This window comes from Poromitra crassiceps, assembly GCF_964638095.1.
Source record: "Poromitra crassiceps genome assembly, chromosome: 10".
Taxonomy (NCBI): domain Eukaryota; kingdom Metazoa; phylum Chordata; class Actinopteri; order Beryciformes; family Melamphaidae; genus Poromitra; species Poromitra crassiceps.
The window spans coordinates 16,541,155-16,558,184 of NC_139631.1; the positions used below are offsets into that span (position 1 = coordinate 16,541,155).

Sequence of the window (17,030 nt, forward strand, 5' to 3'; positions counted from 1 at the left end):
CTGGAATTCCTGGAATATCAAACCTGGAGAGGCGTCCCACTTCTTGAGACAGAAAGCAAAACAGCCAACACAGAGACAGACACTTTAACAGTTTAATTGCAGAAATTGAGGATCTACACAGACACAGATGTTGCACTCAAATGGATTCCAGTCTTCCCTCAGCCCATTCATGCACTTCCACTGGCCTGTACATTGTCTGTGGCCTCAGATTGAACCTCCTCTCATGCAGAGAGACATAGGAGGAGATACACACCAGGCTGACAAACTTCAACACAAGCTCCTGGAGGACATGCAGATGTCCCCAGCCTCTTTGACCCCAAAGGAGCTATGTCCAGCAGGTGGGCAGGAGGCTGAGAGTCAGCAGGAAGACAGAGAAGAAGCAGGACGGCAAAGGTTCCTACTCCAGATGATGGGAGGTTAATTCTGTCTGCTCCATATTTTGCTATTGCTGTGATCACTGAGCTGCATACGGAACAAAGACAAATTCCTCATTTGTAACACGTTTACTCACTATGGCTATTAAAATAATCTTGAATCTTGATCTGCTTGAAGAGCTGAGTCCTGAAGCCATCAGCTGCTACCCTGGCTCCAGAGTCCAGACGGGAAGCCCCACACTCAGGTGGCAAAACCTCCAGTGAGAGAACTGACAGCTGAGAATCAAGAGGAGCTTGGAGGAGGAGACACAGCAGAGTCTCTGTTCACAGACAGAGGGCAGCACAGGCACAGCAAGCAAGCAAGCAAGCAGGACACTGCTGACAACATGGACTGATCCTCTCTGTTGCAAATTCTATGAACACTACTGCAAAGATGTGAGTTGACGTGTGTTTTTAAGATAAATGTTGTGTAATCAATACATTATGCTAAGTAACAACTGAACTATGTCTAGTCAGTCTAGATTCCAATGAGTTTCATGATGGAGATGTTGAGATTAAAATAAATTGTGAATTGAAAGCAGAACACATTTTGGGGATAACACTTATGAATGATATCCTAAACTTTTTTTTTTAACGTGTCAAACTAACCATTTTGTTATACTGTTTTTGTTGAAGGATGAGGAAAAAATATGATCTGAGATTTTATAGGTGATCTCATCAGTTTGTGTTGACTGGAAGTGAACAGACATTTTACCTAAACATGATGAGCATTCAGCCAAAAATGTTGTTTCTCATGCCTCTCCACTTAGTCTTGTTGTAGTGTAAGTTAGTTTTAGCTGTACATGTTGAGGCAAACCCCCTCATGTGTTCTTTCTTCTCAATTGTTCATAATCATACAACTAATAAAAAATATTCAAAATACACTATCACAGCTTGTGACAAAAAATGTAGGCTATATTCGGATTAAGAAATGCTTGACTGCTACAACATATGAATAGAATAGAATAGAATAGAATAGAATAGAATAGAATAGAATAGAATAGAATAGAATAGAATAGAATAGAACAGCGCATGCGCACTTCAACTTTTCCGCGTAGCCCTGAGCAGGCTGGACTTCCTCATTGGGAGTTTTTACAGTCGAGCGACGTTTCTGTCTGGAACAACACAGAGCGGTGTTTTCTTGTGTTACTCACAAAATGTCAAAGCCTCCTCCCAAACCGGCCAAGCCAGGTAAGAGTAACGTTATAATGATTTGTTGTTTATTTTTTCGTTTAAAGAGAAACTTCTCTCTGTAGCGCAACACACCTTGTTGGACTGATGGGCGGGTTGGATGGCGGAGTGGTGGCTCACACTCACGCGCCGCCGGTGCGGGCGGTGTGCACTTTTGACAGTGAATTAGCGACTGTCCCAGAGTTTCTCCATCTAAATCTATATCACTCAAACAAAGCAAACATGCATTTCTTCACACATGCTGCTAAGACAGAGGAGCGCCAGTTTCAGCCACAGCAGGCGGGCCTGTGTGACTTCCCTATTTACATCAGCCATGCAGGGGAGCGAGCGGACAGCCAGTGGCACATAGGTCAACAAGTGTTGGCGAATCAATGTTTTGCAATTGCAACGGCATCGTCAGGTTTGCTTCCTGGAAACGTTTTCTGTGGTTAACCTCCCTTCTTGCTATTCTTGATTATCCCCCTCCAAGGAGATTAGGTAATCAAGACATAGCTTCTCTCTGCAGAAGTCATGTTTCAGGACTGGAAGTGACTGTGAGGGTGTTTCATCATCATTCAGACTCATGGTTATTCATGAATGGCCTGGAGTGGAGGACACCTCACCTGGTTGTGTTGACAGGTGTGTGGGTGCGTGCCTGCACCTGACAGATGGCTGGCTGGAGAGCCTGTGGTCGTATTTGGCGAAGATGGTGCCTGAGCTAGCCCGGGCGTTTCAAATATAGGTTTTCCCTCCTGGTTTGTTATGCCTCATGGGTGTATATATACCGCTGCACCACTCCACCTCTACCTTCTGCTTTCTCTTGATGCAACAGCTCCCATCTGCTGCCAGTTTGTCTCGGTAATCATCATGCCTCTCTCCCACTAAATAGCCACTTGAAAACACAGACGATGAGAGTGAGACCAGCCCAGTCCTGGACAAAGAGGCACGGACAAGCACAGATCATCGCACAACCTGAATAGTAGAGGTTTCACTGACTGTTGGATTATCTGCTTGGACAGCAGTATTTACTCTTCCCTTAGCTAGTCAATCAATGCTATATCGGGTGGTGTAGTGATAAGGGGTCAGGTGGCCCATAAACCAGAAGGCCCAGCATCAAGCCTCCATTTTGGCCAGCATCCATCCTGCTAAGGCCTGCTGACCTCTGACCTCCTTTTTGAGGGGGACAAGTGACAAGAGATGTGTCATTGTATTATACTGACAGTGCCACATTGCCATATAGGGAAATGTATTCAAATCAAATGGGGGCAGTAGGGAGATTTATTGACATTCATTCTTCCTTAATTTCCCCTCAAAATAAGTTAACGAGGAATGCCTTCAGTTATTTGTGTCATAAAGGAGGACATCATCCCTTTTTATAGACCTTATTCGCCAACCCTGGACGGTGCCATATTGTTGACATACTGTCCTAGTAACAGCCTTATTGTCGTTTCTGTTCCATTACAAAATAGCGATAGTGATGACAACAATAAAAACCCTACAGTTGTTGTTTGTATGCTGCCGTTAATGCCCGTAATAATAAACAAAAGAAAAAACAAGGTGAACAGACTTTGCTGTGAGGAGCTGTCAGAAAGTTTCACCTGCTGTCTCTCCCAACTATCACACATCTCCTGTGTGCTGACGTATCCTCAGTCTCACTCCCTTCACGTCTGTGGACGCTAGAGATAGAAACAAAATGGTAAATGGTAAATGGCCTGCATTTATATAGCGCTTTTATCCAAAGCGCTTTACAGTCAGTAGGTACATTCACCCAAACAAACCACAGGGACCACGGGGAAACAAACCACGGGGACTGCTGTCATTACTACAGCCATGACGCTGTATAACGCAGGTCACCATCCGAACACAACAGGAACGATACAGGTAACGCTAACGGCGGCTAGCTTCCTATAAACGCTGCTCTTACATAGGCTGTCACTTGAGAGCTGCACCGCGCCGCTATGTCGACAACATGGCGGCGGTGGGCATGCCCGTACGTGAGTTACGTCAATCGAATAAGGTCTATTGGTTCATTTCTGCAGACAGCTGGACCAATAATGTCTGTCCTGCACAGAAGTGTCTCAGATCTCATATGTACACATTATGCACATACACATACACACTATAATATTAAAATATCTTGGGTTTGTTTCGGTCTCCATTTGGAAGTATGTTGACTTGACCCCATTGTTTAATAATATTATAATTCAATAAACTGACTGCTCATGCTGTTTAATAGACTAGTGTTACTGTTAGAGAGTGTCTGTTGGCCTTGCTGATGAAAGATGTATGACTTGGCTCATATCCAAGCAAGTCAAGATGTGGATTTAGGGTGAGTTACAGGGTAACACTAGAGCGCTGTGTTATTTAGTCACATAATGACTGGGACTTCCAGGTAAAGGCATGGTATGTTGCTATGCTATGTTGGTATGGATACAGACAGACAGTGTGTGGGTACAGATTTCATTGTCAAATTGATGGGTTGGGCTTCGAGCAGGAATGGGGAATTGAAGAGTCTCTCCAAGATCAGACACGTTTTTCCAGACAAGAATAGTGCTGTTGGAATCGCTTCTGCCAGGAAAATACAAGGGTGGAACTTATCCAGAAGCCATACTATCATATGCAAAGAAAATACACTTTGATATTTTGTACAAACCCCTGGGGTTCAAATTGTTTTTCTTGAGGGTATAAACTCACTTGGGTGCCTGAAACTTTAAAATGCAGAGTGAACCCTGGACTAGTCGGCACAGGCTTCTGTGTGTTGTGAAGGACATGACCAGGCCTGCAGAGTGGACTGAACAGAGCTGGGCTTGTCTAGCAGCTCAGCTCAGTTCTGAAACACTGGGACAGTGTGTTGGCTGAACGAAACCCCTCAGTAACGGCAGAGTGGGCCCAGAAGAACAGACAAACATGTAGACCTGCTAGCATGAGAAGAAGAGAGGCTGCTCACAGGAAGGTCACCCACTCGTGTGTTTTCAGGATCCCAAACATATTCAGTGTATCAGAGGGTGTCTTGAAAGCAGCCATTTGTGATTCAGGAACAGCGATATCTTCATTCGCTCATTTTCAAATGTTGTCTTGTGAGGTGTTTTTCAGTTCATTTGAACATGTTTTATTAAGCATATTTCTGACATCCAACAATGCAGCAAGACCTTCTTCTGTAGTGGAGCTCAGGAGAGTAAAGCAGAGCAGATGATTGAGTGATGTGATGCCTGTGTCTGTCTACAACTATCGTGCGAAGCAGATGTACAGTACTGCCTTTGCTCCCATGCTGAACAAGATTTAGGCTTGTTTAGCCAGTTAACCCATTGATACCTGATGCAGCATTTGTGTGTGTATCCCTTTAAGACCGCGTTGACGCGGTTCGCGGTCTTTTTTTTTCTTGCAATATTTTATTTTATGGTTTTTCAGAACATGAGAAACAAAAACAAAAACACTCAGACAGGAAAAGGGAAAAGAAAAAGACAAAAAACAAAACAAAAACAAATATACATTTCCAACTTTCCAAAGTGGTGCTACCAGTCACGTAAAATGCCCATGTGCTTTACAAAATATACATCAATATACACAAAATAGGATCCATTAAGTGGTCCATATCTAATCGGCCGGGTGAATCACTTGTCATTTTTAACCTCGTTAAAATAGGCCAGGAACGGGTCCCAGATAACCAAAAACTTCCCCAATGAATTAGTCCTTTGGAACCTGAGTCTCTCCATCCGCACAACCGAGACCATGTCCGTCAGCCACAGCTGAAAAGAAGGTGGAGAGAAGGACTTCCACTCCTTAAGAATTACCTTCTTGGCAACAGTCATTCCCTGTGTCAAAGACTGCCGCACGGCCACCGGGAGGAGCAACGAGGACTCAGAGCAGCCAAAGATGGCGAGTTCCGCCTCCGGTTGAAGGGCTACCTTGTAGGCCTTAGAGTACCAGTCAAATATTTTGGCTCAGAATCCGGACAGTGAAGGGCAAAACCAAAAAGCATGGGACAGTGTGCCCTCCGACACCTATCACATAGTGGCGAGACAGAAGGATATATCTTGTGTGGTTTGCAGTCTTACACACAAATGCTGCATCAGGTATCAATGGGTTAACTAAAAGCAATAGCTGGTACTTTGGCCCACAATGTAGTCAGCCCACCATGCTGTTGATTGAGCCTTGTATGTAAAGTCCATAATAAATACACTCGCGACACGAGTCACCAAGCACTTTATTACCAACACCTCACTAATACTACTAGGTGGTGTCAGCTTTCAGCTCAGTGTCAACCGGGCCACCAAAGTGACAGCCGCCTCAAGGTTTGACGTGTTGCATTCTGGGATGCTTTTCTGCTCGCCGCAGTTGTAAAGAGGCTATCTGAGTTACTGTCTCCTTTCTGTCAGCTCCAACCAGTCTGGCCGTTCTCTGACCTCTCATCAACAAGGCGTTTTTCCACACCATTCTGTGTAAACTCTATTGTGCGTGAAAATACCAGAAGATCAGCAGTTTCAGAAATACTCAAAGCAGCACGTCGGGCACCAACAACCATGCCACAGTCAAATTCACTGAGATCACACACCCCCCCCAACCCCACCCCATCCCATTCTGATGCTTGATGTGAACGTTAGCTTCTGACCTGTGTCTGCATCATCTCATGTATTCATAGTATTCTGATGATGTCACACTCACAAGCCTTTTTCCTACCAATATGGCACTACAATACACACAGCTCATAAGTGCCACTTGATTGTAATCACCTGTTGATTGATCACAATCACCTGTTATTTTACTACCAAAATGGCCGCGTGGTGATGTAACAGAATACTATCAATTGCACTGCTGCCTGCCACATGATTGGCTGAATGGATACTTGCATGAATAAGCAGGTGTAAAGGTGTTCCAAATAACATGCTTGGTGAGTGTATATTATAACATACATTCAGCTGCTTGGATCTCTCAACTAGGGGTGCACCGATCGATCGGCAAGCAATCTGTATCGGCCGATTTTGACCTCAAATATGCGATCGGCTGATTGCCGATATTTCGGCTGATTGCCGATATTTTTTTATATATTAAAAAAAATATATATATATATATTTTTTTTATTTAAAAAAAAAGCCCTATCACTAATCAGGCTTTCCAACGATATAAAATACAATGCCAATTGGTATTATTAAAGGGGAGAAATAATCGACCGAAATAACGTTTCCAAACTTTTTTTGAGGAGTTTATACAACGGTGATCGGTAATCGGTGATCGGTCGATTATCGGTTGGGCAGATATTTCCCATAGGCAATCGGTGATCGGTGGCAAAAAACGTGATCGGTGCACCCCTACTCTTAACTAGGGCTGGCACGGATCACGGATAATCCGTGACCCGTACGGATCAGCCCCCACGGTTCGGAACGCGGTTCGGAACATCAATAGTCCGCGGAACCCCCCCCCCCTTCGTTTCATTTAACGTTTAATGTTAGTGTATGAGAACGCCCAGCGCAGCCAGACACAGACAGGCATAATCATGGCAAGCACAATTGAGCTTCCTCATCCCTTGTCGCTGCTGTAAAGTATGTCTGAAGGCTGTGGCTAGTGGCTACTAAAGACAGAGTCACACAAACTTATTTCAACACCTCTGAAAAAGCACAGGAATGCGATCAGCGTGTTGCGCGCTGCACAAGATAACGAGAGCCACAACACACACACACACACACACACACACACACACACACACGCGCGCACACGTTTCACAAACACATTATCACCGGACGGTGAAATGTTGCCTTAGGACACATAACAACAAAACAACACGTGGGGCCACTGAGTAGCTTAACGTAGCATCAACGTTATATTTCCAGACTGACCTGGTCTGGTCTGTAGGTCTGTACCCGTGTCATGTGACTGGTGCAAGCAACAGCCACGAAGTTAGGCATAGCAGTGCCACCTAAAACAGGAAGTTGGGTCGTTCTGCCTTCAGAGTAAAAGCATACATTGTGTCACTTATGAGAAAAAAATATTTTTTGAGCTGTGCAGGGCAACAAATGGTTAGAGAATTATAATAGTATTAAAATAATCTAATCGAAAATCTAATTTTGAGAGAAAAAATCTGATATATATATTTTTTTGCTGATCCGAAAAATCCGTGATCCGTGGCTCAAAATCCGTCACGCGATCCGATCCGTGGGTTTTCTGATCCGTGCCAGCCCTACTCTTAACCAAACTCAAATACCCCTACATACAACATTCTGCATTTCATCAGTGCTCTGCAGAAGAATTAGGCTAAATCTCCAAAAAGTCAACTTTTCAGGAATTGAGGAAAACAGGCTGAAGTCTCAATGAAGTGTTAGGGTTTGCATTTTGACGTCTTATAATGCATCATCAATGGATTGGTTTGGTTCCAGGAAGGTTTCTTTGAGCTCTTTTTCCAGGTATCCATGAACTAGTTTAGCCTCAACCACTCTAGTAGCATTCCAGCAGCAGAGCTAGAGCCTGGCTGCAGTTTGCCATCACAGGCCCTGAAGGCAGCAGCTACCTCAGGGGGCTCAGAGAAGGACAAGGCCTGTTTGTTGTTGTTGTTGTAGTAGTAGTAACTTGTTGTTTTTATTGGTGGTGTTGTTGCATTGACTCTAAAAATCTGTGTTGTTGTTGTTGCTATTGGCTATTGGAGTTGCACCAAAAAGTACCTAAAACAGGCACTTTGAACGCTATAGCCTAGGTCCCAAGTATTCTAGCTCATGACAAGTTATTGAAAAATGTTCATTGATCAGGCTGTGGTGGGTTCTTCAATGACATATTCGATTCCATCATTCTATGATGGTGATTTTGGGATATCATGACACACAATTGTGCTGTCTAAGCTGATGATAGCAAGCACATTTTATTTAAAAACGGAGGTATGGTAGGAATGTTATTTAAAAATGTCAGTCTCTACATAAAAATACCATTCAGTTCAATGGGATGAACATTCATTTGATTATTTAATGTGTCTAGAAACGGAGCACGCTCCTTTCTAGCGTCCTTTGCCACGCCCGCTGAACTGGCAGTGCTCATTCCTACCGTGCCTCCTCGTCGTCGTTGTCATCCTCCTCCTCCTCCTCATCGATCACTTCTACCGTGCGTGCCTCGTTGTTGTCATCCTCCTCCTCATCGATCACTTCTACCGTGCGTGCCTCGTTGTTGTCATCCTCCTCCTCATCGATCACTTCTACCGTACGTGCCTCGTTGTTGTCATCCTCCTCATCGATCACTTCTACCGTGCGTGCCTCATTGTTGTTATCTCCTCATCGATCACTTCTACCGTACGTGCCTCGTTGTTGTCATCCTCCTCATCGATCACTTCTACCGTGCGTGCCTCATTGTTGTTATCTCCTCATCGATCACTTCTACCGTGCGTGCCTCGTTGTCATCCTCCTCCTCATCGATCACTTCTACCGTGTGTGCCTCGTTGTTGTCATCCTCCTCCTCATCGATCACTTCTACCGTGCGTGCCTCATTGTTGTTATCTCCTCATCGATCACTTCTACCGTGTGTGCCTCGTTGTCATCCTCCTCCTCATCGATCACTTCTACCATGCGTGCCTCGTTGTTGTCATCCTCCTCCTCATCGATCACTTCTACCGTGCATGCCTCATTGGTTTGGCCTCAAGGTCTCGCCCGCTACGTGTGCTCGCATATGCACCCAATTGTGTGCCCCACCGCGCCAGAATCGGCTCTCTCATTATACTAGTATAGATTATTTTGCATGTGAGCCATATCATGATATAGCTAATATCCATATTGGAAAAAAGATTGTGATATTGATTTTCAACCATCGCCCAGCCCCACTGATCACTGATATAATATCCTTATAATAATGTATCACATTGAAGCTACATACGGGCCTATCCAGCTTCATTCTAGTGAAACTAAGCTGCGTGCCGAGCCTATAGGCTCTGAAATGGCAAGTGTGGTTGCAGTGTGGTGTGCATATGCTCACGTCATGTATACATGGCTCACTGTGTTACCTTCACAAGGATGAGGCAAGCAAACGTTTAATCAAACACAATCTGTTTTCTCCTTTCTAGGCCAAGTCAAGGTGTTCAGAGCAATGTTCACGTTTGACCCCAGAACGGCAAGTTGTTTTTTTGTTTTTGTTTTTTGATTGCCAGTTTCCTTGTTTTTATGATGTTTAATTATTGTTGGTGATTGTTGTGACCATTGTTGAGAGAGAGCTATATATATATATATAAAATCACTGAAATGCATATTTTTAAATGACAATTTTACCCACCAAACACCGTGGCCAATCCCACTCATATTATAAATGACACCTGATTCACTTTCACTTAATATACCATTTGTTGTGTAATTTGGTGGTGAACTGTAGAGCGAAACAGAAAAGGTGGGGAGCGAAGTGAGAGGGTGAAATGTGACACATTTCCAAACATCACACACACACACGCCACGCCACGCCACACCACACCGTCCACACCACGCCACGCCACGCCACACCACAACCCACCACACCGTCCACACCACACCACACCACGCCACACCACGCCACACCGTCCACACCACACCACGCCATGCCACGCCACACCACACCGTCCACACCACACCACACCACACCACACCGTCCACACCACACCACACCACACCGTCCACACCACACCACACCACACCACACCGTCCACACCACACCACACACCACACCACACCACACCACACCGTCCACACCACACCACACCACACCGTCCACACCACACCACACCACACCACACCGTCCACACCACACCACACACCACACCACACCCCGCACCACAACACAACATTTGCTGGGTTGTCATGACTGCCCAGAGCTGAGTAACATTTGATTTGTTTCATCGTTTCTCCAGCCAGATGAGCTATACTTTGAAGAAGGAGACATCTTGTATATCTCCGACACAGTAAGTAAGAGCTCCGTGTATCAGCCACTGTCTTCCTCTTCATGTCCCCTTCAGCTCTGCCCCTGACAAACACACACACACACACACACACACACACACAGGTGACGGTCAGCCATGGGAAATGTCTGGAGCATCGCTGAGCGTCAGTCGTCCTAGTCTTTGCGGTGTGTCCTCCTGCACCATTGGCTCTAGTCGGCCTTGTAGGCGGCTTTCTCGGCCGATTGGACATGTTGAATGGGCGTCAGGCAGTCGGTGTGAGAAATCATTCTGATTGGCTGGTCAGCTGGTAGTGAAGCAGTGCAGGAGAAGAGAGAGCACATGAACGTCCTTCTCATTTCACAACTTCATCTGATCATTTCAATACCTTCAGGAAAGCCCCTTGAGCCTGTCGCTGCATGATATGCATGTAGGAACCTTTTTAACAATACACGAACAAGACAAAGGAACAGGCTCAGGCACAGGAAAATAAAAACAAAAACATACATACATCATTCACATTTAAAGGGATACGCCAACTTTTTGGGAGTTTCACCCATTTGCCATTTCGCCCATACATAACCAAGAAACCAGCTGGGCAAGTCTTCTTTATCTTCACTGGGTCACTCACTCTTTTAGAGGAGTTCAAGGTATACTGTACATCAATTCCAGAATGCCATCTATAAAACACTAGAATTTAGTCAGAAGTCGGTCTCTTTTCTTGATATTTGTGTTGATAAGTCTGGACAACTCAGTCAGGACCAAAGTATATAGAAAGAAGACTGATAGAAATTGTTTTCTGGACTTTTCCAGTTACCATCCCCCCAGTCTTAAAAAAGGTTTACCCTACTTTTAAGGATTAGAAGAATCTGCAACACTGATGCTGTTTTTGAAGAGCAAGTGGCCAAATGATGTACACGTTTCAGGGCTATAAGGGCTATAACAGCATGTTTCAGGGCTATAAGGGCTATAACAGCAGAGACCTTGACAGTAGCCCCCAGAAGGTCAGAGATCTAAAGAGGGACAACTTGTTAGTACCCAAAACCTCTTCTCAACAGGATTCTAATATTGTTTGTGCCACTTTTTCACCTGTGTCCCAGGACATAAAAACATGTCTTTTGAAACATTGGCACATACTGTGTGTACTGACCCCCAAGTGGGCCATGTAGGCCATGTATATGTCAAGCCCCCCATTTTTGCTCATCAGCGGGCGAGGAACTTGAGGGATGTGTTAGTGAGAGTTGACTGCTACACACGCCCTTCACACTCTGTCCAATGTGCCGAATGGTCATTTTCCTTGTTGTAACTGTGTTCAGTGTAATGCTATGATTAGAGGTGAGTCCTTTTTACATCCACACTCGGGTAAGACGTTTTTTTAATTAAGAGTGGGATTTCCTGTAAAACCAAGTTTGTTGTTTACCTTTTGAAGTGCCCATGCGGCCTGTGTTATGTTGGTAAAACCACGAGAGAACTAAAGGTCTGCTTCTCTGAACATAAGAGTAGCATTAGGAATAATGATGAAAAGTCCTCGGTGGCGAGACACTTAAATTCTGTGGGACACGACGTGTGTTCTCTCTCAGAGTCCAGGGCATTGAGGTGGTTGGACCTTTGAAAAGAGGGGGCGACAGAGCTCTGTTGCAAAGAGAGGCCTTTTGGATACATACCCTGCAAACGGAATATCCAAAAGGTCTCAATGAAGAGCTATTATTGGGTTGTTTTCTTTAGATTGTTTTAAATTTCTACTTTTTTTGCATTTTCTAATTATATTTATATAGGGATGCACGATATATCGGCAATCATATCGGTATCGGCCAGTATCGGCCGATTTTTTAACATATCGGTCATATCGGTATCGGTCAGATGTTGCAATGTTAATATCGGTTATCATTATCAGCCAAATTCTTCACATTGATATGAAATAATGCAGTAAATCTATGATTTATGGGCTTTTCCAAAGGCTTTGCAAATAAAGAAATGCATAACTTTTTCAAATTCAATGTTAACATGTGTTTTTCAGTATGTACAAAATGTGATGATCATAAAAATGTGGTTTTATACAGATCATATCGACATCGGTAAATATCGGTTATCGGCCATAACAGCAATGTTAATATCGGTTATCGGCATCGGCCAAAATTTTCATATCGGTGCATCCCTATATTTATATATATCTCTAGCCTGGGTAAACCCAGCCTCCACGTGACCTCTATGTGCCATCAGTCACAAAGTCTTTGTGACTGATGGCACATAGAGGTCACGTGGAGGCTGGGTTTACCCAGGCTAATATATCTCCTCTGTATGTTATTCTGGTCCTGCCTTTTGTACGGGGGAACATTAGGACGTCTTGTCTAGTCTATAGTCCTTATCTTTTACACCATCTGCCTTATGTGAGGTTGACCATCCTCACTTGCAGGTCTCATGTTTTTAGTTCTTGGCTAGCACTAAAACCATAGCTATTCTATTACTATAGATGATTCACTGCAGGCTCAGCCAATTCTAACAAATAGTAGCAGCAAGTCTCCCAAATGGTCAAATGGGCACCTCTCGTGTTAATGCTGACCTAGCAAAGCTAACTTGAAATAGAGATTGTGAGTTCCCAAACTCCACACAAACCACACATATACTGTAAACACAAAGCTGCCCCTTGTTAGCTCAATACAGTTGAAACTAAGATATTCCATTAAAAAAACTATTTTTCTAGCCACAGATTTAGCTACTACATCAACAAACTTCAGCTTTAGCTTTAGCTAATCGAATCACTCCCTGCTAACATGAGTTCCTTTTGCCAAATCCCGCGAGAGTGTGTTGCTGAGATAAGAGACAGGTCTTGAACAAGTTTAATTTTCTCCTGATCTGTCTGTCTGAAAAATGCCATTTTAGTGTCAGAATATTCTGAAGATATGTGGCTTCGGAGAATGGGCCGAATATTTACTTTAATGAATATGGGGGAGAAGAGATCTGTCATAATCTGAGATCACGTAGACTTTTCCCATTGACTCCAATAGACTCAGACCTGCCGAAAACCTCCTAAGTGGGCGTGTCCGTGGAAAACCATGGGCAAAACGCGTGTGCCAAAATGACAGGAACTGAGTTGAAGTTGGGCCGTCTTGCTTGAAATTCCATCATCTTTGCTGAAACCTATTGCACTTGAATTCTTTCTACAGAGCTTTTCTTTATATTATCTGACTGTGTACTACACTTACTGTATCTACTGCTTTTTTCATGTAGTCTTTTATGACGTGTATAAATTGACTTAACTTTCATTTCCGCCTTATACAACACAATGCTGAAGAAGGCCTATGGGCTGAAACGTTCGTTGTGTCTGCCTTAAGATAAATTAAAACCCTTACAAAGGACATCTAGAGTGCTGGCTGTTCTCCTGTCATTCAGGTCATCCGTCACCCCTAACCTCAGTCACTTGTCATTCTTCTTAACCTTGTCAAAGTAGGCCAAAAAAGGGTCCCAGATAGTTGAGAATCTTTTAAGCGAGTTGGCTCTCAGGAACCTGAGTCTCTCCATCTGTATAACAGAGATCATGTCCATCAGCCACACCTGAAAAGAAGGTGAAGAGGAGGACTTCCACTCCTTCAGAATGAGTCTTGACTTGAGTCGGAATGAGACACGACACAGGCGACGTGAGGCGACGCAACAGTCGGCCTTCATTGCTGCTAGTCCTTTGCCGTTGCGTGTGTGTCCCCCAGCCTTAACATGAACTGCTGCTGCTTCTTACGATTTCCTTTGGAATACTCTATCAAGCTTTATACCTTCTCTCTCCCATCTCACTTCATTTTCCTGTCGCTCTGACTCATTATCCTTTTGCAGTTTCCCTGTGTGTCTCTACTCCTTTGCACCAGTGATTCTGGATACACAAAAAACATAGTATTTATTTTGATCTATTTTACTCTGCACTGTTTTTTGCCGTTTCTTACTCTTACTGTATGAGTTGTTTTGTGCTGACTGTGTTGCTTTTTTTATACTCCTGCTGAAAGCCTCTTGGTCAGGTCATCATTGTAAATGAGAATGAGAACTGGTTCTCGATTGATTTTACCTGGTTAAATAAAGGTAAAAAAACAACAATGATTGGCTCTCACTGCCCTTTCTGTCATCCTTAGAGCGACAGTAACTGGTGGAAGGGGACATGCAGGGGGAGAACAGGACTAATCCCAAGTAACTATGGTGAGTCCGTAAGAATAGATAGATACACTTTGAATATCATTACATTATGTGGTAAATATAAATAAACTATTACTAACTTGACATACAATGTTAATAAAGGCCACAATAAGTAGTAATGCTCTGATGCTCTCCCTCATGACAGAGCATTTGGCTTGGCACAAACAAATGTTGTTTTCTTCTTCCTGCAGTGGCTGAACAGGCAGAGTCCATCGACAACCCAATGCATGAGGCAGCTAAACGAGGTGAGACAACGATCTGCACACACACACACACACACACACACACACACACAGACACACACAGACACACGAACGAGGTGACACAACGATCTGCAGACAGACACACACACACACACACACACACACAGACAGACAGACACACAGACACACACACACACACACACACACACACACACAGACACACGAACGAGGTGAGACAACGATCTGCACACACACACACACACACACACACACAGACACACGAACGAGGTGAGACAACGATCTGCAGACCCACACATTTCCATATCTTTTTCTTTTTTTGTGCAGCTCTGTTTCTGTTGTGGAGCTGTGACAGTATGTGCATTGTACTTGACATCCTTTTTCGTGTGTGTGTGTGTGTGTGTGTGTGTGTGTGTGTGTGTGTGTGTGTGTGTGTGTGTGTGTGTGAGAGTGTGTGTGTGTGTGTGTGTGTGTGTGTGTGTGTGTGTGTAATAGGCAATCTGAGCTGGCTGAGGGAATGCGTGGAGAACAAGGTGGGAATCAACGGGCTGGATAAGGCTGGAAACACTGCCCTCTACTGGGGATGCCATGGAGGACATAAAGGTAGAAATCACCAGGACCCAAGAGTCTGCTCTATTTATTCATAAATGTGCAAGATTTCCTTTTTGGCAGTGTCATTATGTGCACAAAGACGACTGCTTCTTGTATTGGGTTTTATCACACATGACAACATGCAAACACAATCAAACAAACTAAATCAAATATACATGATTTGAGGGGTTGCAGTAGTGAATAACTATGTCAGTTATTGCTTGAATGATTGTTTTACATACAAAGAGAATCACATAAAAACAGGAACTTACTTAATGAAAACATCCCAGCTCTGTTCCTAAAATGATTGTTGCACTATAATGTCAGCAAAGCAGTGGTTCTATAATGTCAGCAAAGCAGTGGTTCCCAACCTAGGCGACGCCACTCCAAGTGGAGTCACATGGAATTCCAATGGGGTCGCCTGGGGAAAAAAAGTGGGGTCTGTAGATTTTTGTGACATCAATGTGGGGTAACTCACGGTACGTGCACATCATGAAACGCTCGGCGGCATGCCTCTTGTGAAAGCCGCTTTGACGCTGCATCTTGATCGGCTGTCTTGCTCCATTTCCTCGTCTGATTGGTCAATTTCAACCTTGCGCCCCCTGCCGCTGGAACCGCCCAGCGTTTCGCTGTCGCAGACTAGAGGCGGCTTGTCTCCGAGCGGCTTCACGCTCGCGGGGCGGGACTAGGGCGGGACCTTTCGTTAAAGCTACCCAATGACAGCTCTTCCTACACATTTCCTCCCCCCACAAAACGTTTCTAACAGGCTACAGCTCCAAGCTGGAAGCTGGTTTCCACGCCCACAAAATGCTGCGACGAGGCGGAAAAGCGATTTTGCATTGTAGATGTGCACGAGGCGTCACAAGCAAAAAAAGATTGGAGCCCCTGGATTAAAGCATTACTCAAGCCATGACTTAACAGTTCTTGTTTGTTTTCCCTCTGTGCCAGATGTGGTGGAAGTGCTGCTGGGTCAGTCCAACGTGGAGCTCAACCAGCAGGTCAGAAGGATTTAGAAAACTCATTCCGTCATTAAAGTAAATTCATTCTCATGGCGGGTGAAATGCATACAAATGTCGGTTCCCTAGTTTGACGCCATTTGGATCTCCTAGCCCCCTACCTACCAGATGCCACATCAGGACATGGGCAGCATGGTGATGTAGTGATGGAGGACTTGGTTCAAGCCCACTTGACAGAAACCATCCACCCTGCTGAAGTTTCCTTGAGTGAAACACAGAATCTCTACTACTGGGTTCCCACGGTCATGGAAAACATGGCAAATTCTTGGAATTTCAAAATGTCGTTTTCCATGCCTGGAAAAGTCATGGAATTTGTAAAATCCTTGAAAGTTTTGGAAAAGTCATGGAATTTGTAAAATCCTTGAAAGTTTTGGAAAAGTCATGGAATTTTGTTGTGTGTAATGAAATTAAGCCTAATAATTGTTACAGTAATCTTCTGTGAATTGAATTGAATTGAATTGTAACCTTTATTATTATGGATAACCTTCCACATAATGTAACATAATGGCAAAATTATTTTCTGTAGCTGTTGACCTAAACCCAATATAAAGAGGTGTGTCCTATTTGTCCAGTGTAGTAA

General features: G+C 44.1%; 1 protein-coding gene across 1 annotated transcript in view; it reads left to right on the forward strand.

Annotated features, from left to right (window-relative positions):
* The first annotated feature begins 1,466 nt into the window (after positions 1–1,466).
* ostf1 (osteoclast stimulating factor 1) overlaps positions 1,467–17,030 on the forward strand; it is a 19,257-nt gene continuing 3,693 nt past the window's right edge. The window contains 7 exon segments of the mRNA XM_083645294.1: positions 1,467–1,604; positions 9,613–9,663; positions 10,427–10,473; positions 14,562–14,625; positions 14,814–14,867; positions 15,339–15,446; positions 16,383–16,432. Of these exon segments, the coding sequence (XP_083501420.1) occupies positions 1,571–1,604; positions 9,613–9,663; positions 10,427–10,473; positions 14,562–14,625; positions 14,814–14,867; positions 15,339–15,446; positions 16,383–16,432 (408 nt within the window). The 5' untranslated portion in view covers positions 1,467–1,570.